Genomic DNA, 26,891 nt, shown 5'->3' with positions numbered 1-26,891 from the left:
TATACTATAATACTTAATCTATGACTTAATCTATGATTGAAGTTGAACATGACACTGACTGATGAAAATTGATTTTTTTTTCTTTGAATATGGTTATACAGCAAAGTATTCAGAGTAATCTGATTACACCACACGTCACGATATCGCTCGAGTCTTGACGCGCTTTTTAATTAAGGCTGTTTACACACACGCCGCAGCGGCACCGGCCACCGCCACTCCATTACTTATCCAAGTGTATTTCTATTTGCCGGGCAAATTTTGCCCTTGCATACGGCGCCGCCGCGGCGGCCGCGATACCATGCCGTTGCACTGTGTGTAAGGGCAGCGGGACCGCCGCCGCTGCCACTGCAGCGTGTGTGTAAACAGCCTAACTCATTTCATTGTCTGTCTGTTAACTGTTCACGCCCAAACTGCTGAAATGATTTTACTAAAATTTGGTATGGAGATACTATAAAACATATAAAATTCCCGGAAAAGGTCATAGGATAGTTTTTATTTCGTAAAAACGAGCATTGTTAATTTATTTTTCTAAGCATCAAACAGAACAATTATACCTAAGTACAAGAGAAGGTAAGGGAAAAGAAAACAATTAGGAATATGTTTATAAGTTTATAATATATAATATTACTTTAAAATCTCTACTTTTACCAGATTTATAAGTAAGAAGTTTCTGCCCTTCCATCCAGTGAACGGTGATTTCGCCTTATATGAATTAATAAAGTGCTTGCAAATAAAAGTAAAACAAGAATTGCAGAAACGCCACACATCGCATAAACTCCTCCACGGAACCGATTGTCATCTGAAATTACAATTACACAATATGTCATTATAAAAATTAAAAATCTTTACCTTCCTGGCTCCTGCCCTATGCGGTCATGCCTACTTTGGGTAAAGGTAGCCTTTCGAAGCGAGCGTCTATAGCGTCAGTGGCGCCGCGCCGCGACTGTAAAAAATGTATGATTTGGCGTAGGTAAGTGACGTCACAGACTCGGTGTAATTAAACCTACCGGCCAAATTATTTTAGGGCTTAGGTAGGTATTTAGATTATTTTTTTAGAGTTAATTTAACCAAAATAACTAATAATATGTTATTTTTTTTAAAATGACATATTGTATCCCACATAAAATCGTTGCAGAACGGTCACTTCGCGGTGGTGGGTAGAGCGGGGGTGGGTGGCGCCAGGAATACGCCTACGACGCGTAATGTCCATTAACTTGTGGTGTTTTTAGGAAAACTTTGGGAAGCTATTTCTCAATATTTTAATAGTTACTGATTAAGTACAAAAAATATGTGTATTTTTTTATTTTTAACAAGGATCAATATATAATACACAGTGTAGGTTAGGTTAGGTTATACTCCACTCCAATGTGGAGTATAGGCTACATTCCACAATTTTAACTTTACGGTCTACGACGTATGAAAATATAATTCCACTTCCAGATAATAATGATAGTTAAATTATAGTCTTAAAATTTTAAGGTGGCACCAGCGGCCATTGACCTTTCTAGTGAAAAATACTCGCATTGCATTAATCTGTTAACTAAGGTTGGATTGCACCAACTAACTTTAACTATAACTGTAACTTTAATTAACTACAATGCAAAATGTCAAATCTTTGGTTAAAGCTAAAAATGAACGCCATCAAGACGCCATATTTAACCATAACCATAGAGCTCGACAAGGTTTTAAATGCACGTGGCGAAAAAAGGAACTAACGCTGTCATCATACGAAAACGCCATTTTTGACAGTTCTCCTTTATCAGCAGCGCCCCCACTCACGTGTATTTATCCCCTTGTTGGACCAGCTGTCATCTGTCAATTTCTCCGGTCAAAGTTAAGGTTAAAGTTAAAGTTAAATTTAGCATTAACTATAACCATAACTTTAACTTTAACCACACCTCTGGTGCAACCCAACCTTAAGAATAACATTGAATTCTTGTAAAGAAACAGACTAATATGATATGAGAGAGAAAAAATACCTTTTTCACTTGTTATCTTCTCCGTTTTAGCAAATGGTTCTAAATTTTGAGACAGACGTGGCAAGTATTGCAACCAGAAGGCTATTTCTTTTTTCATATCATCATTATCACATGTCTTGTTTTTATCTTTAACGCATATATCATGAATATTAGATTCACCGACCATGTATCGGCGCCAATCGTTTTCGGGCGCCGGTGATCTAAAATTGTTAAAAATCGATAATATTGTCCGATTGAACATTTCACGATTTCTTAAAATCTGCTAGTATTTTTAATAGCGAAATAATCATCAAAAACATCTGTTTCGATGCAAAATACCATGAAAAGTACCAATAATTGGGTCATAATGTGATGACCTATGGTATAATTTGGTTGTGATGATAATGATTAATTAAATTGATATATTGGCTTATGCTTTCAGTTGTTTAAACAACGCCTAAATCCCCAAACCAGTATCTATAAAGATTCAAAATTCTCGGTAACTTCGGGACCAGGGCTCGTACCACGAAACCGTTTTGAGACTCCAAACAATCGTATGAGAATACCGCATCCTACTCTAACAAACGAGAAATTACGTTGTTAGAGCAGGACGCGGCATGCTCAGCCGCTTGTTTGAGTCTCAAAACGGTTTCGTAGTAGGCAAAATCTTACTTTTTGGTACCATATGCCCCGAATACTTCAGAAAAAAACAAAATTACTATATTATGTTTCCACACAAATTTTAAGGAGTCTCCTCGATTCCTTATGGATTCCATCATCAGATCACCACTTTTATGAACATGGTACCAAATTCAGATTATACCCTATACAATAGCGAAAAAATCTTGAAAATCGGTCCACAAACGGCGAAGTAATCGTTGAACATACAAAAATACAAATATATAACTGCCTCCTTTTTGGAAGTCGGTTAAAAACTACATTCAAATTGACAACATAAAACCGTTGACAAAAATTGTCACTTCTATAATATATTATGTAATTACACAAAGTTCTTGCATGTACTCTTTTTGCATAAAGTATGCATGTATCCGGGTCACATTTTGTAGAATCGGAACAAAACTTTTCGACACAGTCTCTTCTTTAGTTTTTATTATTCGTAGCATTGGAGCAAGTATTCATGAATTAATGTTTTTACCCATATTTTATAAAACTGATGATATATTCTCGATACAAATTACTGATCGCCTTTTCATTCTGTGCGATACGACGTCGAGCTACTTGCAGCATGAGCGGATCTCCAAGCAGAGCTAATAAATCTGTTCCATGGACAGCATCTATAGGACATATTTTGTTATTTTTAGTTTGTTTTTAGTAGTATAAACCTGCAAAGTAAATGGGACTGTAATAGATTTGTAAGCCACCCACCTGTAAAAGAAACGTTTCTTCCACTCAAATCCACCGCGAAAGGATCTGAAAAGCGATAAACGTACAGTCGTGATATTTTTCTGGCCAATCTTGCTGCTAGGAGAGCACAGCCTGTTTCCCACTTTGCTGCCGTTTCCATTTGTGCAATTGTTTGGACTGTTCTTAAAACGTTATCACGCTTGTGTAAATCTAATCCAAAATATTCCCACTCTATGGCTTGCATTAGCTAAAAATATATTAACGTTATTATTACCAGCTATGAAATTTTGTATAATATTATCATTTATGTAGTATATTTATGTGTAGGATATTTACCAAAGGCATTTTTTCTGTCTTATCTAGAGATAGCATCCTCAAAAGCTCAGGAATTATTACACTTCTAACATCTTCATAGATCATGTTAACGTTTTTCTGTTTTATGCGTACATATCGATCACTATCTGAAATATTTAACTCCACGGATGTAACTCATTTTCAATACTTTTTAACAAAGGAAAATAATGTAGACTGTAAAGTCTGGAGACTAGACGGAGCACGAACGTTTCAGATTTTAGTGTTTGTATTTCTAAAATCTAGAGTCCATAGTCTAGACGATTTATAATATTTCAAGGATCTTAACATGCCGGGGAAGCGCACATTATTAAGCACCTGAGTTATTTACGTTTTCTTTATTTACATAGCAACATATTGGGCGCTGGATAAAAAGGGGCGCTGAAGGCAAACAAAAGGGACGCCAAATTTTCAGCACTACCAGCACCCTGGGAGCTGAAGAATTCTCGCCCAGGGCACTGGTAGGGCTAAAACCAGCACTGCCTTCATAAAATTAAAACATGGTAAAACAAAAAACAATGGTCTTACCATACGAGTGTATAGCCTCCAGTTTTGATATTCCTAGTAGGACATCCAATTGAATACTCTGAGACTTAGTTTGAGACAGAGCCGTAGAAAGAGATACTGGCAAATATTGTTCAGTTTGGGGTAAAAAAATATCCGATGTGGGGTGATATCCGTCGGTCCAATTAAAACTCTGAAATATATTACTTAAGTACAATTATTAGTAGTTCAACTTAGCGGACAAAGTTTATATTATTATACCTAACTAGATTTAAAAAATATTTTTGGAACGAAGTTCCCTATCGCGCGTTGCGAAACGGGGGCTAGACAGAAAATAAAATATTAAGGCTATAAAAGTTGTAATGACACAAAAGTTACACGTCTATATCTATACTAATATTATAATTGGGAAGAGTTTGTTTGTTTGAACGCGCTAATCTCAGGAACTACTGGTCCGATTAGAAAAATTCTTTTACTGTTGGATAGTCCATTTATCGAGGAAGGCTATAGGCTATATTTTATTACGCTAAGTATAATAGGAGCGAAGAAATAGAGGAAAATGTAAAAAAACGGGGGGAAACTATTTGAAAGGGCTTATTTGAACGCGCTAATCACGGGAACTACTGGTCCGATTTGAAAAATTCTTTCAGTGGTAGATAGTACATTGATCGAGGAAGCTTATAAGCTATATTTTATCACGCTAAGACTAATATGAGTGAAGAAATAGAGGAAAATGTGGAAAAACGGGGGAAATTATATGAAAGGGCCTATTTGAACGCGCTAATCTCAGGAACTACTTATCCGATTTGAAAAATTATTTCAATGTTAGATAGTCCATTCATCGAGGTAGGCTATAAGCTATATTTTATTACGCTAAGACTAATAGGAACTAAGAAATAGAGAAAAATGTAGAAAAAACCTGGGAAATTATATGAAAGGGCTTATTTGAACGCACTAATCTCAGGAACTACTGGTACAATTTTAAAAAATTCTTTCAGTGTTAGATAGCCCATTTATCGAGGAAGGCTATGGGCTATATTTTATCACGCTAAGACTAATAAGAGCGAAGAAATAGATGAAAATGTGGAAAAAACTGGGAAAATTATATGGAATGCTTATTATGTTATGAACTACTGGAGCAATGTTTATGTTATTTGGCAAACATGTACAATAGACCACGTGAAGGGACATAGGCTATTTTTTGCTGCAAAATGTACGGTTGCGTGAAATTCCTAAATTATGCAAGCGAAGCCGAGCGGAACATCTATCTATTATATATAATAAAATCGTAGGAAAGTCAATTCTGTATATTAAATATTTTTGTACAATAAATAATACTTGGGATGCGATCTACTATGCTAACGCGGACGAAGTCGCGGGCAACAGCTAGTTACATATAACATAATGTATGCTATCTGTTGGAGCGGCCAGTACCGGATGGGGTTTTGAGTGACGCTGTCTACGAGTCTGACGATGGACATTTTTGATAGGTGACAACCATCATCTGAAAAATGCCCAGATTGAAGAATGTCGGGAAGTACGGTGGATGCTCCCAAACCAATCGGCTCCAAATCTGACGATATCTGGTTAATCACAGCTTTATTTCAGCACCTAATGTACGCCCACAATCATGGAGGATGAATGAAATATTATTCCACAGTTATTGAATCAGTTTCTAATACCGCTCGACGATCGACGACCGATATATATATTATATATACAAGAATTGCTCGTTTAAAGATATAAGATTAATATGAAAACTAAAAAAAATGTGCTTTTACCGAATACATCTCAGTGATTCGTCCTATGGGTAACGATTTCATACACAATAATATTTCGCTGTCGGTGCTATTCCTGCACCCTATGAAATCGGACATTGTTCTGGACACGCTTTCCATTAATATTGCGTCATCATTGTTATTCGAACTCAATGATTTCCACAGAGTTGTATATTGTGGTGACATGATTATTGCTCTATGAAAAAGACCTGAAAAATATTAAATTTCCTTTACCTACTTAATTATATAGTTATCAATTGATTGACTGATTTTTTTACCTCCTTGTCTTTTTTGTCAAATATTGCAAATCTTAAACTTACCAATAGAGCGCGGAGAAAAAACATGATAAAGGACACTATCGGCTCCGCCAGTGTGTCCCATTAATGTGATAGAGTTAGAATCTCCACCAAAAGCAGCTATATTCTCCTTCACCCAAAGTAATGCCATGTATTGATCTAGTAACGCCAGGTTTCCTCTAGCCGCCTCAGACATAAGAGTGAAAAATCCAAAAATATTAAGCCGATATGATACTGTAACAGCTACGACGCCTTCCGCAGCCAGATCTTGACAGGGTAGGCTAATGCCACCTCGATTCCAAGATTCACTGTAGAGGATAACGACTACTGGCTGCAATTTTGTATCTACTCGCTACCTGGAAAATATTTAGTGGCATTTATGTAGCACATCCCAACTCCCAAGTCTACCTTTTTATTTGTTCTGAGTACAGAAAATGAGTAATGTACTAAATACTTTATACTCAGTTATATTTTCTAAGGTTAATCAAAACGGGAACATTGAACGGGGCAAAACATTAGTAATAAACATAATAAATATTAACCCGGGACGTCCATATATTGAGGTACAGGCAGTCTTCACTCATGTTGTTCATGTCTTCATCAGGACCAGGACATCGGGGTGGCATTTTGTGAGCAAATAGAGTTCGTCTCCAGCCGGGATGTCGTTCTGGCGGCTGTTATAATTTTAATATAATAATAATATTGTCTAGGGCCTCGGGCCGAAGCAGATAATATCTGTACAGTATATAAGTTTCAGTAAATTATAAGCTACTAGATGATGACGCCCGCAACTCCGTTGCGCCAAAATTCGTTTATCGCGTGGGAACCGTACATTTTTTCGGGATAAAAAGTATCCTATGTCCTTGCCTGGGACTCAAGGTATCGCCATGCCAAATTTCAGCAAAATCGGTTGAGCAGTTTGGACGTGAAGAGGCAACAGACAGACAGACAGACAGACAGACACACTTTCGCATTTATAATATTAAGTATGGATTCATTTGCCGTTCGCGCTAGTATCAGAAAGACGGGACTCTTACAAAGCGCCTTCGTTCGCGGCTTCGCGTATTAGAAAACTGATAAAGAATTTTCTACAATACCTACTCCCCACTAGGTCAGCTCTAAGTATATCAAACGGATCAAAGGTAGAGAATGTTTAGTAGGAGTAATAATAGTGGTAAGTAGACAGTAAACTCACCGAAAATCTGAGTCTTCCTGTTGGTGGGCTGGCATACGGGATTCCAAAATACATCTCAATTGCCTTTGGTGAACTTTCTGAATAAACCTTTATCTGTAAATTGCGATTTATGTAATTATTTTTAATGAGAGTTGGACATATATTATAAAGAAACGTATATTAACTATATACGTTTTTAGGGTTCCGTACCCAAAGGGTAAAAACGGGACCCTATTACTAAGACTGTACTGACTGATACTGACTGACTGACTGTACTGACTGTACATTGTCTGTTCGTCTGTCTGTCCGTCTGTCTGTATCCAGGGTGTATCTCAAGAACCGCTATAGCTAGAGTTCTGAAATTTTCACAGATTGTGTATCTGTTGCCGCTATAACAACAATTAAGTACTAAACACACACAGACAAACAGACAGACAGACAGACAGACACGTCAAACTTCTAACACCCCTCTTTTTTGTTGGGGGTTAAATACAAAATAAAATTAATATTTAAGGAGGGGATGTGTGGGAGCATACAACAAACGTGATTTTTTGGCCTTTTTTGCTCGATAATTTTCACAGAATCCTCAATTTTATCTGTACTTTAATAATTATTAATAAAATTAAAATAAAATAAAAATTTAAGGGGGGCTCCAATACATAACTTTTGGCCTATTTTTCCTCTATAATGGTACGGAGCCCTTCGTGCGCGAGTCCGACTCGCACTTAGCTGATTTTTTTTTAAGTTTATCGGTAATTATTTTTTCGAAAACTTAGAATTTAATATATGATTCATGGTATCAAGAACTAAAAGGATGGGTTTTCAAGTAAGAGTGTCTTCGGAAAGTGGAGAGTAGAGACAGGCAAATTTATTCATTTCAAGTACAGAAAATGTTTGTTTCTTACCCCAACTACTCTTCCTTGAGGCAAATTTATAATGGGATCTTGAGCATTTGAATACTGAATTAAAAATAAATAAGTAACAGCAAAACTTAAGAACATTTTTACGTTTCCACACAATATTTTATACACAATTTTAACACATTAGGGTTTTGTTTGCCTCGGAGGTTTACGTGAAACTAAATTATGTATTTTGTTTGGTTGGACACTGGACATACATAAATTAGATCGCACAATGATTACGCTGTAGTCCATGACGAGAGAAGCGGAACTCTTATTGTTCTAAAATCACTAACATCCTATACTACAGTACATAGGTACACGATCATATGGTACCAAATTGGAGTAAAACCTAATACAACAAAACTAAAATTTTGAAAATCGGTTCACAAACGGCGGAGTAATCGATGAAAATCCTACTTCCTATTAATTCCTATTCCTATAGTATATTATAAAGGCGAAAGTTTGTTTGGATCACAGAAATGGATTTGGATGTATAGATGTATTCCTACTAATATTCTATAGGCGAAAGTTTGTTTGGATGTATAGATGTATGGATTTATGGATGTTTGTTACTCTTTCATGCAAAAACTACTAAACGGATTTTAATGAAACTTTACAATAATATAGCTTATACATCAGAATAACACATAGGCTACAATTTTAATCGACTTTCAAAATGGGGTAGGTGTTATAATGTTCGTTTTCTTATGTTCAACGATTACTTCGCCGTTTGTTAACCGATTTTCAAAAATTTTCTTCTGGTATATAGGGTATCATCCCAATTTGGTATTATATTCACAATAGTGGTGACCTGATGAAGGATCCATAAGTAATCGAGGGATTTCCTCAAAATTTATAGGGAAACATGTGGTGACTTCGGTTTCGAGAGAAGTATTCTAAGCATATGCTACCAACAACTCCAACAAGTAAGATTTTGCACCGATGTATACCTGGTATACCGTGGTTCGGAAGGTGCTGAGAGAACAAGTTTGGGAGTTTCAGCGTTGTTTTAAGAACGAAAAGCATATGCTACTATGCAAATTACATTCATCATCATCATCATCATCACTACCATATTATACATTGTGTGTCTTGCTCTTATATTCTTGTGCAAAGCTTACAGAACCACAAGCACCGAAGCCTTGTCCATGCTAGCCGGAGTTTTACCCGTTGACCTTGAGATTCAGCGTCGTGCTACGAATAATAAAAACTAAGGAAACGTAACTCCCATACTTCAAACGTTTTAAATTTGTCTACTTTTCGAACACTAAAATTTGACAATTCAGATTTTCGCCAAGGTCGTCTCCCAGGTAACGTATCATAATATTGCGCACCGGACGACAGCCTGCGCGGTTATTGTCATAGTCATAGCTTCAAGCTATGACTATGACAATAAAGCCGTTGACAATAATTGTCAAAAGCGGATAGTATTATGCAGTATACACCAAGCACATATACTATCACGAAGAAACGAGCACATACAGTAAGCTTTATGTTTAGTTTATATAATAATTTACGTTAAACCTTATTGATATATTTAATTATCTCGGTATCAATAAATATTTCTTGATTACAAAATGTAAAATGTAATGGTAAACGTTTTGATTTCCGGGATATTGATTCTAGTGAAACAATTGTATAGAATACATCCGGTCGGGGAAAATGAAGGCAGATGCCGTTGACGTACGGAAAAGATGGCAGGCTAAAAGCAATCTTCAAGAAACACAAAAGTCTTAAATGCATGATTATGAAATATTAAGAGCATTTTGTACGTAAAATAGAATAATAAAGAGTTTGAAATATAAGTATTGAATTCATTGTTAATACACATAATTATTATTTTAAAATTTGATTTTAAAATAATAATTATTTTCTTCTTTATATTTTCCTCTGATCCTTAAAACATCGATGATAATAATATACAATACGTAATAATTATGAACAAACCTTGTACGACTCGGGCGAATCTAAAACTGTCCGAGCACCTAGAGAAGACGTTTTCAGATTACAAAAATCTATGTGCTAAATTATTACAGAATTGAAATTAAAAACTTAAGTAAATTTTGTACTTATAACTCACAATTAATATTTTAATAACAGTTAGCAGTTTTTTTATTTTTGTTCATTTACAATATTATTAAAATACTTATTTGTTTTTATCGACTGAACGTAATTTATTACATTATAATGTTTTTTTTTTGTTTTGTTGTAAAAAAATCCGTAGCAAGAAATATGAGAATACCCATATCATCTTATAACGCATTTAGTATATTATCAGCCAGACCCTAAAATTTCGTTTATGATAAAATTGTTACATCTTGCATAACACTGTCCATGGCAACTTTGTAAAAATTTTGTAATTATATTATTTTTTGATTATTGCACTTTTAGAATAACATGTAAATTTAATAAGACAAACACAAAGAGTCCAGCTTAATTTTATGCAAATACCCTAGCATCCAACTTAAATAAACCATCTTTTTTTGGGTCGACAAAAATACAAGAAATTGAAGCATAATTTTAAACAATTCACTTACAGATGAAAGGTTATTCCTGTTAAAAGTCGTATCTGTATGACTTCTACAATATTTCACAGGGCATTTAGGCATTTTAACAACAAAAATATTGTATAAAGCTACTTATGTAAAAAGTAAGTGAACAAACCTATGTAAAGAAATTGTAAAATGAGTTTGACCATAATTATGTCAACCTGGTTGAATGTCACTCGAGTATATATACACGAAAAATGTGTACCGAACACATGCATAAATATGCATGTATTCGGGTCACATTTTGTAGCCTTTTGGCACACTTTTGGTGCACTTTTTTTGACGGAGTTACTCTTCCTTAGTTTTTATTATTCGTAGGCGTCGTGCGACAATTTATTCGGGATAAAATTTAAATAGCATAATTGTTTGAACCTTTAGAAAACTCTTTGCAAAGCCTGATCTCTGAATGGCAGACGCGATGGGACTGTTCCACCAAATCATATAATTTTTTCCCTTATATTCGTGAACGGCTATCCAAACATTGGATGGATTGATCACTGCGTTTCTCAATTCCTGACCGGTCATGGAAATTTTAAGGCCAAACTCTACGGATTTAATCTAGTAGCATCACCCATGTGCGAGTGCTCGACCGACACTTCGGTCACTGCAACTTTGTGCTGTCTCCCGCTTTATATGGGGAGGGAATCTGGAATTCTTCCTACTCCTCCTATTTTCTTCTGATTAATTTCGTTGCGGGTCCCAAGACAGCTTTAGCATGCCCCTCGGGCTCCCTGAGATCATATCAAAGGGTTTTCGTGGTTGGATACCGCTGTCGATCCTGGCGACACAGGATCAGATATTACAGTGGTGGGAATGTGTGGTGGGCCAAAGCCCGTTGTACCATACTATACAATGTTATTGGTACTTTTCATAGTCTTTTAGATTGAGACTCGAGTTTGTCAAGCGATAATTAAAAAAATCTATACTTACTCGTAGGTACCTACCTAATATTATAAACCTGAAGAGTATGTTTGCTTGAACGGAATCGGAGGAACTACAGGTCCAATTTCAAAACTTATTTCAGTGTTAGGTAGATAGCTCATTTATCGAGTAAGACTGGCTAAGACTAATACGACCGAAGAAACTCAGGAAAATGTGGGAAAACGGGGAAACATTAGAAATTACGAACTACTGGATCGGACTGGATCATATGGCAATATTTGGCACAGATATAGAGTAGACCAATTAGTGAAGGGAGTAGGGATATATGTAGTGCCGTTAATAGGGCGGTGCCACCGGTGCCCAGGCACAGGGGGCGTAGACTTTGGCGGGGCGCAAAAATGGCCAAACCAGGCAGGAGTAGGTATTATTTTTTCGGTTTGCCCCCGATAATAGTTCCCGCTGCTCCCCTAGAGCACGATTCCAACAGTAAAATAGACCTATACATTGCTTTGGGTAATATAGTATCTAAAAAAGCAAGGGCGCAGTTGTAGAAGCTAGCACCAGGGCGCAAAAAAAGACTGTTTACGGCACTGGATATAAGAGATATTTTTTATGGGAAAATGTACGGTTTCCGTAAAATTTCTAATTTACGCGGGCGAAGCCGCGCGGGACATCTAGTACACAAATAAAAAAAATATATATCCATAGCCGAACGTAATATAACCTCCTCCTTTTTGGAAGTCTATAAAAATTAGGGCGCATTTATAGAAGCCTGCGCTTTAATTAGGAGTACGAAAAATGTTTAAGAAACCGACAACATCTGGCTGGGGATCCACTTTAAGGTGATATATTATTGAAAACAACAGCTGTCCTTTTTGACGTAATACTATAGGACCCTCAGAAATGTTACAAATCTGGTAATGAGATATACATATCTTCATAGCCTTATCTAGGTTTGAGAAGAACTATACTCCACTCGGGCTAACTTGTCGTTAGCGGTCATTGACTCCTGTCAAAATCTTGTCATTTTCCATATAAAACCACGATTGACAATACCTGACACTTCATTGTCAATCGCGGTTTATATGGAAAATGACAAGATTTTGACAGGAGTCAACGACCGCTAGCGACAAGTTAGCCCGAGTGGAGTATAGAAACACGATTAAGTAATGTATTTTGCCTCTATACATTTAATTTTCGAAATGACCTCTTAAAAATACGAAATTTGAAGATTATTTTTAAACGAAAATAGATGTATTGTAGGAAATTAGTCTAATTAATAGACACCTTTGCAACTCAAAATCGTATAGAAGCATTTTGCTTAAATGCTCCTAGTTATTTTTTATTAAATTACTTACTTACTTAATTAAATAATTACCAGAAAACCTTAATTAATTAAATAATTGCCAGAAGCTATAACATGCGACAAAACTAGGGTTGTTGAGGAAGTGATTATGAGGAAGAGGAGGAGGAAGAGGAATTGTCACGCGCAAATTTTGAGGATGCGGATGAGGAAGAGGATATTTTATGAGGAAGAGGATGCGGATGAGGAAGCGGAAGAGGAAGCGGATAAGGAAGAGGAAGATAGAAAATTATAAATACCAGCGGACCCAACCCAAACTTTTGTCCTGTCTGTACTTTGTACATAACGTACTAGCTACATACATTACACAAAAATTAATTAAAAGGGCATTTTCCAGTGAACCAAACTATGAATCTAAATTCTAAACCATTCTCAAAACACACACAATAAAGAATCATCAAAATCAGTCTAGCAATAAGGAATGACAGCGGCAAGGCGAGCGCTTTCAGTGTCTTAAATATGATTTTAAACTTTATTTTCATTATTGTAATACATAGTACCGCTTGGGAAGTCTACGGCCGCCCGTGGCCGCTGTACTATGTATTACAAAAATGAAGATAAAGTTTAAAATCTTATGACACTGAAAGTGCTCGCGTCGCCGCTGCCATTCTGGTGTGTCGCGGCCCTTAGGCTGTTTAGATACACGCCGCAGCGGCTCCGCTGCAATACTCATCTTTGCACTTCTATGGGCCCTCAGGGAGAAACGGTGCGGTGCGGCACCGCTCCGGCGCCGCGCCGCCGCGCCATAGCGTGATTGGATACGCGACGCGCATGTGCAGTGTAATTCCTCATAAATTCCTCTTAAATTTTGAGGAAGCGATAGCGGAAGAGGAATTTTTATTTTTATTTATGAGGAATGCGGTAACGGTTGAGGAACCCAAAATATTGCGGAACTTCCTCATTATGAGGAAGCGGAAGAGGAATCCTCAGCAACCCTAGACAAAACGTATTTACGTTTTATAGCTTCTGGTCGCAGCGTATTCACGACTTTATAGTACATACATTTGCATAGCGTAATATACTATAGTAATATACAGTGTGTAACAAAAATAAGTGATAATACTTTAGGGTGTGTACGTGTTCCTTGTAGAGAGTTCACTGTGAAAGTAGCAGCGCTGAAAGACGAACATTTTTTTTCACTTTTGTATGGGCAAAGGCCCGTGCGCCACGAGTTTCCCCATACAAAAGTGAAAAAAAAATTTGGTCATTCAGCGCTGCTACTTTCACAGTGAACTCTCTACAAGGAACACGTACACACCCTAAAGTATTATCACTTATTTTTGTTACAACCTGTATACTCTGGTTAACAAGTGCCATTTCCGTCAAAACTTGATCTCATGCACCAAAAATTATTATTTTGGTCTCATTCGATTTGGAATACCATCTAGAACATTCTATCAAAATTACAAGAGGGGCTGAAAAAAAAAATGCAAAAGTTATAAACATTTAAAGTAAACTTAAAAAGAAGGGTTTGGTTTTTTTTAATATTTCGAAAACTATTTGAGATAATTAAAATTTGTAAATAGATCCTTAAAGAGCAGGAAATTTTCTAAAAAAATCCTAGATCCTGGGACCTTCTCGATAATCCTTATAGCTTTAATTGAGCGGCGAAAGTAACGGTAAAAACGCGTTTCGGTGCATGAGATCAGGTTTTGACGAAAATGGCACTTGTTGATCAGGGCCTGTAGACAAGTGGCAAAGCGTTAACGCTAACGCTAGCGTTACAAAATGTATGCGATTTGACATAAGTCATCGCTTCGCTAGCGAATACTAATGTCAAATCCATACATTTTGTAGCGCTAGCGTTAACGTTAGCGTAAGCGTTTTGCCACTTGTCTACGGGGGCTGAGTAATAAGCGCTTATAATTTATTTTCGATATAGCGCCTTAAGGGCCTGTTTCACCACTTCCTGATAAGGTTATCTACCACTTAACTTGACAGATAGAGTATGGAGAATCTGTCAAATAAGCCTATCCGGCACCTTATCAGGAAGTGAAACAGGCCCTAAGTATGATAATTTAAAAATTTGCTAGTGTGGCATGTAAAATATTTATTGAAAAATAGATGAAATACAAATCGAACAGTGAATAATGTTTTATAAGGTTTACATAATAATATCTACGTGAAGCAAACGCCTAAAATGTGTATTTTTAAGGAGTCCCTAACTCTATTGAAAAATATTGATTTTATTAATTCACGCTTTCATTGTATTAATTGCTACTTCAAGTTTTTTTAAAAGAACTTGATAATAAAATTGAATAGGTTGATTGTTCGCAAAACCTATTGTTGCCAGCATTAGCCCATAACCTAATAAGACAGAAAATAACTTGTGTCTTCCGACCCACTGCTGTACTGCACCACCTAAAAAAAGATTTTGAGTTATTTCGACGCAGTGAATTTATCTGGATATCAAAACATAGGATATAAAACATTAAAATTTTGATGTCTTGATAGACTAGGTAGATAATACACAAATAAATATATTTTAATGTTAGAATTCTAACAGATCGAAGGTTAGAAACAAGCTATTAGCTAGGTAGAAAAGCTAGAAGGGTAGGAGAAAAGATAGGTCCTTTTTACTATGTCCTTGCGCTTCGCTTGGCTCATCTCGGCGGGTGCACTACCGTCCACCGCACACCATCCACACAGATAACGTAACGAAGGCATTTCTTTGAGCTACATAGACGGTATACGCACCATCCCTGATAGAGCCGGACGTCAGTGAACTTGGTTGTTTCGCATACACCAGTAGGTAGCGAATTCTTACAAGTTCACAGTTCGTTACAAAATAATTGCTTCGAGACTCCACATTTTCTCCTGCGCCGCTTTTATCGTCCAAGCTTTTTCTATCTCCTGGTCAAATAAGACAAAGGTTTGTAGAGGAGTTGGAACAAAATAATAATATCCAGTATGGGCCGCAGCCCCGGAACAGTCAAAGACCCAGCGATTGGCAGTAGGTACACCGTAGTCCGTACATGATATTATAACGTTTAATTGACTATTTTACGAAACCTAAATTAATCTATTTTACTTAACTTTTAAATAGGGTAGTATTTAATCGAGTGACTGTAAATTATAGTTTTAGGTGTCAAAATTACTAAATTTGGGTTACAGAATTACTATTTGAGCGACTGAGAGTGAGTGACGAGAAATTAACAGAACAGCTACTTAGAAATTATTTATTTGAGTTACTTAAAATACAAAATGAGCAGCTTTATAATTTTTGAGCGACCTAATATCTGTTTGAGTGTCAACGTTACGTCCTGCATTTTTTTCAATATTGCAAATGTAATTTTTATACTGAGCCGAGCGGCATTTTATCTTAAATGAAGTGTTTCGAATACCAAAAACCACTTTGAAAAATACACTAATGAGCAGAGTATAATAAGCACACATTAAAACAAATAAAATGAATATGAAATAACTATTTGATGAAACACTTTTATTCAGGGGCTACTACGGACAGGGATAGATTTTTTTTTTAATACTATCAAGAAAATTTTTTGTGAGTAGCTTCATTTGGATAAGAGGAACAACAATTTTATATGTGAAAAAAAGTGGAAGCTAACAGAGATAGACAGGATTTCATACTTTCATTTGATGATCCCAAAACATGTATTGTTCTATTTGTAGAAACTTAAGTTTAGAATCATACCCAACGATTTAGAGGTGCAGGGGAGGAGGGGGGAGGGGAAGGGGGGAGGTAAACCCCGTTTATATATAAAATCATTAATAAATTACACAAATTATAATCCTTAATGGAACGTCAAAGAAGTGGGTAAAATTTTAATGGCCACCTATACCAAAAAAAAAACTGGCTTCAATTATGATTCGACGGAGCCAGTTCTGGGTGGTTTACAAAAAAATAACCTCGATGGCTAAGGTTGCCCGCTATGTACTTCCAGTCGCTCACTTTTTTTTTTTAAAAGAAGGCAGGACGCTGTAGCCCTGACGTCACTGCGACCCATGAGGATCTATTGTGACTCCTTCGTACTAGAGTATCATCCCCAACCCAAAAATGCTCATAAATTGAAGGATATGGTTGGGGTTGGTGCCACGAATTTCCTCTGTGGACGAGTATTCGTGGCGACCAAGGTGCCTGTTCCTGCTCTGTAGTAGAGCAGGGCAGTCGAGGAGAAGGTGAATAAGTGTTTCATCCTCCTCCTCACAGAATCTGCAAGTCGTTATGTTACAAATACTAATTCTGTTTAGGTGTTTGTTGAGCTTGCCGTGCCCAGTTAGGCTTCTGGTAAGGATTCTTAATTAGTTCCTACCCAAGGTGAGCACTAATTCTGATTGTTTCTTGTTGAAGTCAGGAATTAGTGCCTTGGAGTGTTCAAGGCCAGGGGTCTCAGCCCATTGCTTCCTGCATAGTCTGTGACCCCATTCCCTGAGCACCTGCTTTGTGGTATTGGGAGTTATACCACAGACTGGTTCTGGACCATATATGAGACTCTCGGCCCCAAGCCTAGCCAGTTCGTCAGCGGTTTTATTGCCGGGGACGTTGCTGTGGCCCGGGACCCATACTAGGCGGATGTTGTTGTTCCTTCCCTTGCCTTTTGGTGACCTGCCCCCGTAGAATCCGGCTCCCGCACGGTTGTCTTTCCTTGATCCATCCGTGAACTAAACTATGTCGCTAGGCGGACATCGATTGGGATTTTTCATTCCCAGTCCTCCCTGGAAGGTATAAAAACCTGGTACTGCTTCGAAAAGCTATACACCTTGCTCATGGCATCTGATGGCATGGCCATGATAGGTGATTCACTGAGAGACTGTTCCAGCTGTCGAAATGGGGTGGAGACCCAATTCGTCCTACCCGCCGTCCTGGCCCTTAGAGCCACCTTTTTGGCCTCCATCTGAACAAGCAGAGGAAGCGGAGTTAAGTTGATCAGGGCCTCGAGGGAAGCGGTGGCTGTTGACGAGAGTGCACCCGTGATTATTAGACATGCCAGTTTCTGTACGCTGTTTAGTCTTTTATTACAGTTTACTTGTTCAGCCTTTTTATGCCACACTGCGCAGCCATATGTGGTAATCGGTCTCACTACGGCTGTATATAGCCATAGCATTGCCTTCGGCCGAATACCCCATTAAGAGCTGACAAGCTTCCAACTGGAACCCAGAGCACATCTAGCCTTTTTCGTAATATACTCGATGTGCTTATTCCAAGTGAGTCCTTTGTCTAGGATTACTCCTAGATATTTGACATCACCCGCATACTTAATAGTTTTCCCGAAGAGTGTTGGGGGTCTTAGTCCCTCCAACTTCCTCTTTTTGGTGAAAGGTATCAAGACCGTCTTATCAGCGTTTACTGTTAGCTTGACCCTTTGGCACCAATCCTCGACGACTCTTAGTGCTGACTGCATCAACCCAGCGACCACCGATGCGCATTTTCCCACCACCATAATCGCCAGGTCGTCAGCGTACCCTTAAGCGTAGTAACCTATGAGGTTCAGTTCCCTTAGTAGCTAATCCACTACCAGGGACCATTCCAGGGGTGACCGCACACCTCCTTGTGGGCAACTTTGTGTCAGCCTGATTTTGAGTGTCAGGTGCCATAATAGTCGATGAGGCTACCCTATTGTCGAGCGTGGCTTTGATCCATTTCCTAGTTGTTGGATCTATATTTTGTGAAGCCAGGCTATTTGTGATAGAGCTGGTTGAAGTGTTGTCGAATGCGCCTTCAATATCGAGGAAGACACATAACGCAATCTCTTTATCTTCAATTGCTCTATCAATCCGATCTACCAAGTCCATTAGAGCCGTCTCGGTAGATTTGCCTTTTTGGTAGGCATGTTGTCTTTCATGCAGCGGCATTTTAGTGAGATAGGTGTCCCTTTTATGTAGGTTGACCACCTTCTCCAATGTTTTAAGCATGAAATAAGTGAGGCTAATTGGTCTGTATGACTTTGGTAGAGCTTTGTCTCTGTCCCCACTTTTGGGTATGTAGGACACCCTTACCTTTGTCCACGCAAAACTTGCTCTGAATATTTTCAGTAGCATAGGAAGGATAATGTCCTTGCCCTGCTGTAGGAGGGCCGGAAATATATTATCCTCGCCGCCGGTCTTGTAAGGCTTGAAACTTCAATTGCCCAAGTGACTCGGTCAGGCTTAAAGATCACGGAAGCTCTTCTCCAATCGTCAACTGATGGTCTCGTTTTAATAATCGTATGAGAGAAGGCTTCGTGATTTTCGAGATGGATACTGTTGGGGAAGTGGACGTCGGCTAGTAATCTTAGCGTTTCTTCCACCGTTTTAGTATAAGTACCATCTGGCCTTTTCAGAGTGCTGGGATGAGAGCTAGGGGCCTTAGATATGACTTTATATAGTCTGGAGGTTTGTGAGGTGTTATTCACTTCCTCACAGAACCTTGCCCAAGAACGTCTTTTGGCCTTCCTTAGCTTCCTATTAAACGTCGTCAGGGCGGTTCTGTATGCGTCCCAGTTCCCGTCTCTTTTGGCTCTGTTAAACAGAGCTGGGGTCTCTTTCCTGAGTTGCGCCAGAGTACCGTTCCACCAAGGTACGTTACGTTTATTTGACGTTTTCTTAACAGGACAGCTTCTGAGGTAAGCATCATTCAAGCTATGCTCCAGCTCTCCCACCGTTAGTTCCAGTTGTTGTACGGTCTTGACAGCTTGGTTGACTGCTGCGAGGTTTATCTGCAATTTCTCTCTGAATACACTCCAGTTTGTGGCCTTAGGATTCCTATAAGTTACCTCTTTCCCAGGCATACTGTCATGTATATCAAACCTAATGTAACAGTGATCGGACAGTGAGTTATCGTCCGATACATGCCAGTTTCAGGCGCGATGTCGTATAGGACCTGTGCATATGACATAACAGATGTCAAGGACCTCCTGTCTCAGTCACAATAGACATAACGACCCTCAGTGGGTTGATAAACGTAGTCGCTCACTTAGTAATACAGTCGCTCGGATAGAATTTTAATACTTATCTGAAATCATGTTGACGTCCCTACTAAGTATATTATCTAGTACTTTTATCTATTAAAATCAAAAATTAAGAAAACGAATTTTTGCCATTTGTTTGCACAATATTTACACAACTAAAAATTATATATTTTTGATTCTTTATAAACTCCTAGCTTATAAAAATTCTGATTTGCCCCCCCCTGGCCCAGACCTGGGTATTTTGCCCCCCCCCCCCCCCCCCCCCTCCCCCCCTGGCCCAGAACCTGGGTACGCCCATGTCTGAAATAGATTAATCGCAATCCATATTTTGTAAGCTCGTTTTGGATTTTATTATAAATCAATATTAGTCGTTAGTTTAGTTTGTTTTTCGCTTAGTCAAATGAATAGCGCTCATGTTATTAAAACAGTATGTTCATCATCAGTCGCAAAGTATTTTTTTATTCGCTCGTTTTATTATTTCCCTTTTAAATATAATGTTATAGGCCATGTTTTAGCCTGTAGTATTTATTGATTAAAACATTATCGGTCTTACCACAAAAAACTAAACATCACACAACAAGTTGAACACAAGTTGAACAGTTGTTTTGAGACATTTTGTACTGAATTTTTCTCTAATCAACTGTTCAACAGGTGTTTAAATCTTTTGTAGTAAGACCGTATAAGACCGTAAGGTACTAATTATGTATTCTGTGGTATAAGGCCTTAACACCTCACACGGTCACCAAACAGAAATCGGTCTATTGAACTGTTGTTACAGACTATTTCGCACCTGATAGGTTATATCTTGAGGTTTAATATCGCGGGAACCATACCAATCTATACATGTGCTGGATACACCTTAAAAGAGACTTCAGGCTGTCCAGATTTTGATATTTTATTGTAAAACTTGAAATTTCAAAATCTATTTTTGATCCAGATCCTGTGAATTTTTAGGTAATTATAGGCTGCTTCTTTATACCTTGGGTGGACGAAGGTATTTGATAATTTATTCCATCGGGCGCGTCAATAACTTCGCATATAGCAACACAACACAAGTGACTGCCGAGGCAGCTAGCGCCCCAACCGAAGCCTCCGAGACTGTATGATAAACTCGTGCTTAATTCTGGCGATAAATATATTCCTCTGCCCAGAGCCGTTTTCTGTCAACGCAGTCTGCATATTAATATCAAGCCAGGTCAACATACCATTACAATATTATGCTGATGAAGTAAAATATTACCTTATACAAATACTTGTTAAAACCAAGATTTAATATTGAATAAAAATGCTCCAAGCGACCTCCATAATATGCATGAAACGTCCTGTGATTCTTAGCTAATTCCTTCCATTGTAGCTCAGCTTTTGATTTTGGGGATGAGATTATTTGGAAAATGTATTGAGGCTTAGAAGAATAAGGGGCTGATGAAGCTGATGGACTGTTTACAATATTCAAAATAGCTTCATGCTAAAACATTACAAAGAAATTATGTTATAAAGAATGAGTGATTTATAGGCAGTTGGCGGAGTGCAAAGTGCAAACGAGGCCTAGTAGCCCTTAGGGTTCCGGATAATTCCACTAGTCTAGTCGAATCTGGTTAGTGGTTAGGCAAATTTTATACGTGGGAGAGCCATGCTTCGGCACGAATGGGCCGGCTCGACCGGATAAATACCACGTTCTCACAGAAAACCGGCGTGAAACAGCGCTTGCGCTGTGTTTCGCCGAGTGAGTGAGTTTAACGGAGGCCCAATCCCCTAACCCCTACCCTATTCCCTTCCCTACCCTCAACTATTCCCTTCCCTTCCCTTCTCTACCCTCCTCTATTAACCTATTCCCTCTTAAAAGGCCGGCAACGCACTTGCAGCTCTTCAGATGCTGCGAGTGTCCATGGGCGACGGAAGTTGCTTTCCATCAGGTGACCCGTTTGCTCGTTTTTTCATTAAAAAAAAATTCAATGACCATTACATAGATCCGTCTGCCTTTGAATCTACAAATTAGTTTACGTATTACAATTACTAACCGATTCATGTGGTACAGCTGTTTTTATGTTGGGCTCCCTCAATCTTACCAAAACGAAAAATAGTAAATCAATTATATCACACATATTTACTAAATTATCCAAATCATCTAGTCGTTGCAAAAGTAAGTCAAGTGCTGGTACATCTGTGATAAGGCTAAGCTGAAAAAAGAAATAAGTAAGTACAAATTATTGTAATTAAATCTTTCATTTTAGTATTACTCTAATACTCTTATGAGAGTCTTATTTGTATAGCAGAGAGCTATAAGGTACTGACTGACGTCAAGAGAGTAATAAAATCGGTCAGTCGGTCTGCCTATTGCTCGGCACTCTGATTTATTATGCTTTCTGCATAGTACATATACAGAGACTATAGGTACTTTCTTTTTGTCTAAGTAGCGATTCTGTTGAATTAATTTTGTATCCGAAGTCCGAACAATACCTACTCTACAAATAGACTCAAATTACTAAAATAAAGTTTATCAAGATTATTTTTAGTTATTACTAAGGCATCCATGTCCTTCGATCCTTTTCGCAAGAAAAGCGGTGGAAACGGTCTCAAGCTAGTTTCGTATCTGAAGCTAAAGGCCGCGGCGACGAATAAACTCCATTTTAGATCTGCTGCCTTAAAATCTTTTTCCAAAATCAGTCTACGAATATAACAATTAAAAAGGTTAAGTCACAGATTACTAGTATAATTATATTTGGTTAAGTGCAGATGAGTTTTTTTTATTTGTGAATATTATCTTTGAGTTTCAAAATCATAATACAATACAAACTACAAAGTTAGTTCCAAAAATTCATAATAGACGGCGCTGAACGTCAGCTACATCGCGCAAGCGGTAAGCGGTAAGTTACCGCTTACCGCTTGCGCGATGTAGCTGACGTTCATTATATATATATATATATATATATATATATATATATATATATATATATATATATTTAAATCGCCGAAGACTTGTTGCGTCTTTTCAAAGTCGAACCCTATGGCGTCTACCATTTCCAATGACTTTTTAATTGTTATTCGTGCGAATATAGTCACATTGCTGTCATGTGAATTCTATTGTCGACGAGAAATTTTGTTTACGTACGAAAATTAGATATTCAATTTCAAATAATTCTCGCTGGTTTTTTGCTTCCGTTCTCGATGGAAATCATGTGACACATTGTATATTTTTGTATTCGTTCCATGCATTTAATCGTTTTTCCTACATCCATTTAAATGTATGGTTATATTGATACCGTATATTGTACTATATTAATTCCATGCATTCTACTAATTAAATGACTCCTTACTATATTTGAGATTATATCGGTACCGTATATTATTTTTGTATGTACGCCACAAACTGTTGAGTTTGTTGCTTCCTCCTAACCTTATATGTTATATCGATACATACATAGGTACCTATATAATAGATCCCAATAAATTCATTGCGTGATGTGGTCTCTGTCTACCCCAATGAGGGACAGGAGTGACGATATGTATGTATAAATAGAGAATCATCCCTCTTTATGAAGTCGATTAAAATGAAATACTTATTTCTATAACTTGGAGTACATAACAGACATTAAAAACAAGTTATCCCTATATTATATAGATTAATTAAATTTTAAATTATAATTGGGTAAGTCCGCTAGGCTAACTAAAAAATATTAAGGATAATTATGATAGATATGATCATTTTATTTATGTGAGCGTGTTTCTTCTGAACTTAAGTATGAACACAAAATAAAACAATTGTTTCGGTAGTAGGTATTTTTAAGTTTTATTGTTTAAAATCAAGGAGGTACAATAATAAACCCATAGTCATAATAATCAAAGTGTCGAACAAATCAAATACACCGAAATAGGAACATAAAAGTAATTTAAGAAATTAACAATTTTAAGAACTACCAGTTGAGAGGCTAATTTACTGTGACATTGACTATAGTTAACTTGTGTATGTAAGCAATACTAGTTTTCAATCGTGGCTCTGCCCACGTGACAAGTTGATAAAATTTAACAAATTGAAATTCGTTATTAGCCGTTTAGGCGTTAAAAAAATAAAACAAAAATGCTTAGAAAAATATTAAGCTGAAGAATCACATATCAGACATACCTATCAGTACAAAGTCTCAAAAAAAGGCCCTTTAGGCGTCGAAAAGAAAAATAAAAACGTTTAAAAATTATTAACGTACCTATCAAAAATAAGATAAAACAGTCCAAAATCTCAAAAAATTACACAACTACACAAAAATTACACAACAATATATATACTTTGTTTGTAAATTTAAATTATGGTTATTATCTATAATAGTACCTATTATTTCTGTTTATTTGTTTTGTACAAAAAGAGGACGGTATTTGATTATAATACAAGTTCACAATAGTAATATTTTTTTTCGTAAGTAGTTGGTTAACGCGCGCGCGTAAACAAACACGACGCGACGTTGCGTTCTGTGCTGTGATAGTCATAGTCAATCATGGTTGTCGTGATTGATGTAGATCGTTTCGATCGTTTTTTGTATTGTTTATTGTATCTTCTTCTTCCTAGTCGTATCCTCATGGCTGAGGGACGTGACCACCAAAATTTGCTTTTTGAGATAGGGCTCTCCACTTGTCTCTATTTTTGGCCTGATGAAATGCCTCCTGGAACGTGCAGTCAGCAGCCTTGACAATCGCGTCTGTCCATCGTGTAGCCACTCTGCCTCTGCCTCTTTTCCCCTCTAATTGCCCAGCTAGTATGAGACTCTCAAGATTATTAGGCTCCCGGCGGGCTATGTGGCCAAAAAAGGCAAGTGATCGTTGTAGACAAAGCGTGGACAGGCGGGTGGTAATTTTGAGTTGCTGAAGTATAGACGTGTTGGTCCGGTGTGCGGTCCAAGGGATGCCGAGCATTTTACGCCAGCACCACATTTCAAAAGCGTCAATCTTAGCTCGAGTACGTGCTTTTAGTGTCCATGTCTCGGAGGCATATAAAAATATTGAAAAGATTAGGGAACGCATTAGTGTTATTTTTGTGCTACGATAGATGTTCTTATTCTTCCATATCTTTTCTAAGCGCCCAACCGCAGATTTAGCCATCTGAGCCCGTCGGACAACCTCCCTCTCGCAGTTACCATTGTTGCTAATCAACGATCCCAGGTAGACAAACTCCTCTACGGGTTGGAGATCTTGTAGTAAGGATGTCTTTTGTATTTGGTTCAGCTTATCGACGTACATCAGTTTGGTTTTATTGCGATTGATTTGGAGGCCAAAGTCTCGACTAATCTTTTCGAGCCGCGCTAGAAGTTCAGCAAGTTTCACTTCGCAAGTACTTATAAGCGTGGTGTCGTCAGCGAACCTTAGGTTGTTGAGAAGGTATCCGTTAATTTTAATACCATCCTCCCAATCTTCCAACACTCGACGCATTATATATTCGCCTACGAGGTTGAACAGCTGTGGAGAGAGGATGCAAACCTGTCTGACACCACGCTCTGTAGCAAACGGCTCTGACAGATCATTGTCTAATCGCACCCTTGATCGACCTTCCAGATAGAGGTTTTGTACCAAAAATATGAGATGATCGGGGACGCCCAACTCTCTCATCACCTCCAGCATTTTGGACCAGACGATGCAGTCAAAGGCCTTAGCGTAATCCACAAAACAGAGTACTATTGGGACATTGAATTCTCTGCTCTTTTCTATCAGCTGACGGATGTTTAGGATTTGTTCTCGGGTACCCCTGCCCTTTACGAATCCCGCCTGCTCTTTGGATATCTGTCTAGTTATATAGTGTGCCAATCTGTTGTTTATAACATGGATAAGAATCTTACTGGCGTGTGAAATTAGTGAGATGGTCCGATAATTTCCACACTTTTTAGTCGACCCTTTCTTATGTAGTGGTATCACGAGAGATTCTGTCCAATCGTCTGGCCACTGTCCTGTTCTCCATACTTTAAGACATATTGAATGCATTACTCTGATTCCAGACTTACCCAAGCTATTAAGCACTTGTGCCTGTATACCATCTCCACCGCAAGCTTTTGTTTTGAGCTTATTTATAGCTGCTTCTACTTCATGGAGAACGATGTCGGGTTCTTTATCTGTAAAATCTAATCTAGTGTCAGGTTCATCAGCGTCATATTTGTACAGGTCTTGGCAGTAGTTCCTCCATCTTGTCATCACTTGTTTCTTGTCTAAAATCAGGTTACCCTTTTTATCTTCTATGTTCCAAGATTTTGATTTTCGTTCCCGTGTGAGAATTTTTACCTTTTGGAACATGTCTCTTGGATGTAGGGTATCAGAGTGTGTTTGTATATCTCTACATATTGAATTGATATATGCATTCTTGTCATGTCTACAGAGACGCTGTACTAGTGAGTCAAGTTCAGAGTATCGCTGTTGTTCTTCCTTTGAACGAATTCCTCCAGTCTTTAGAGCCTTTCTTTGTGCGATTGCCTCCCAAGTGGTCATCCACTCAGATCTAGGGTGTTTTACTTTCCGTCCATTTGTGATTGTTCTAGTTGTCTCTTCTAATGCGGCCTTAAGCTGATTCCATGATGTATTGGCTGAGTCAAATGGGCAATACGTTTCACTGTCCAGTCGAGTTTGTAGTGTGTCCTCAAAAGCTTTCGCTTCTTGTGTTAGAAGAATATTTTTGGATGGTGGAGGCTTTGAAACTACTTTGAGGCGGACTCTGTATTGAGCTATTAACAGCTGATGGTCGCTGCCACAATCTGCACCCGGAAAATTCTTTGAGAGAGTTATGCACGACTTCCATCTGCTGCTGATTAATATGAAGTCAATCTGATTTTTATGACCTGTTGGCGATCGCCATGTCCATAAGCGTCTTGGATGTGGTTTATATGCCGTGTTAGT

The 26,891-nt window shown here is 37.8% G+C and overlaps 1 protein-coding gene across 3 annotated transcripts; it reads right to left on the bottom strand.

Moving 5' to 3' along the window:
* Positions 1-596: 596 nt before the first annotated feature.
* Positions 597-21,067, bottom strand: LOC121730170 (carboxylesterase 1C). 3 transcript variants are annotated; one of them, XM_042119088.1, is made up of 11 exons: positions 21,010-21,067; positions 7,448-7,540; positions 6,795-6,926; positions 6,277-6,604; positions 5,960-6,165; positions 4,203-4,371; positions 3,660-3,784; positions 3,345-3,570; positions 3,115-3,253; positions 1,980-2,179; positions 597-799 (listed from the first exon to the last, which is right to left on the bottom strand). In XM_042119088.1, exons 2-11 carry the CDS (start codon positions 7,499-7,501, stop codon positions 654-656), a joined length of 1,725 nt encoding a protein of 574 aa, XP_041975022.1. In that variant the 5' UTR covers positions 7,502-7,540; positions 21,010-21,067; the 3' UTR covers positions 597-653. The 3 variants fall into 3 exon arrangements, with proteins under 3 accessions (XP_041975022.1, XP_041975021.1, XP_041975020.1); XM_042119087.1 differs by lacking the exon at positions 21,010-21,067 and adding an exon at positions 10,866-10,889; XM_042119086.1 differs by lacking the exon at positions 21,010-21,067 and adding an exon at positions 8,332-8,475.
* Between the last annotated feature and the right edge of the window lie 5,824 nt (positions 21,068-26,891).

The sequence above is a fragment of the Aricia agestis genome, chromosome 9, assembly GCF_905147365.1.
Source record: "Aricia agestis chromosome 9, ilAriAges1.1, whole genome shotgun sequence".
NCBI classification, from domain to species: Eukaryota; Metazoa; Arthropoda; class Insecta; order Lepidoptera; family Lycaenidae; genus Aricia; species Aricia agestis.
Note: the sequence above shows the minus strand (reverse complement) of the source record. Positions and strands in the feature narration are given on the sequence as shown.

Bases quoted from the DNA above. Each gene is read 5' to 3' on its own strand.
- LOC121730170 (XM_042119086.1), bottom strand. From the start codon at position 8,427: ATGTTCTTAAGTTTTGCTGTTACTTATTTATTTTTAATTCAGTATTCA. The intron at 6,166-6,276 runs GTAAGTTTAAGA...AATATTTTTCAG, and splicing joins TTTTTCTCCGCGCTCTATTG to GTCTTTTTCATAGAGCAATA. The intron at 800-1,979 runs GTATTTTTTCTC...TTGTAATTTCAG, and splicing joins GAAGATAACAAGTGAAAAAG to ATGACAATCGGTTCCGTGGA.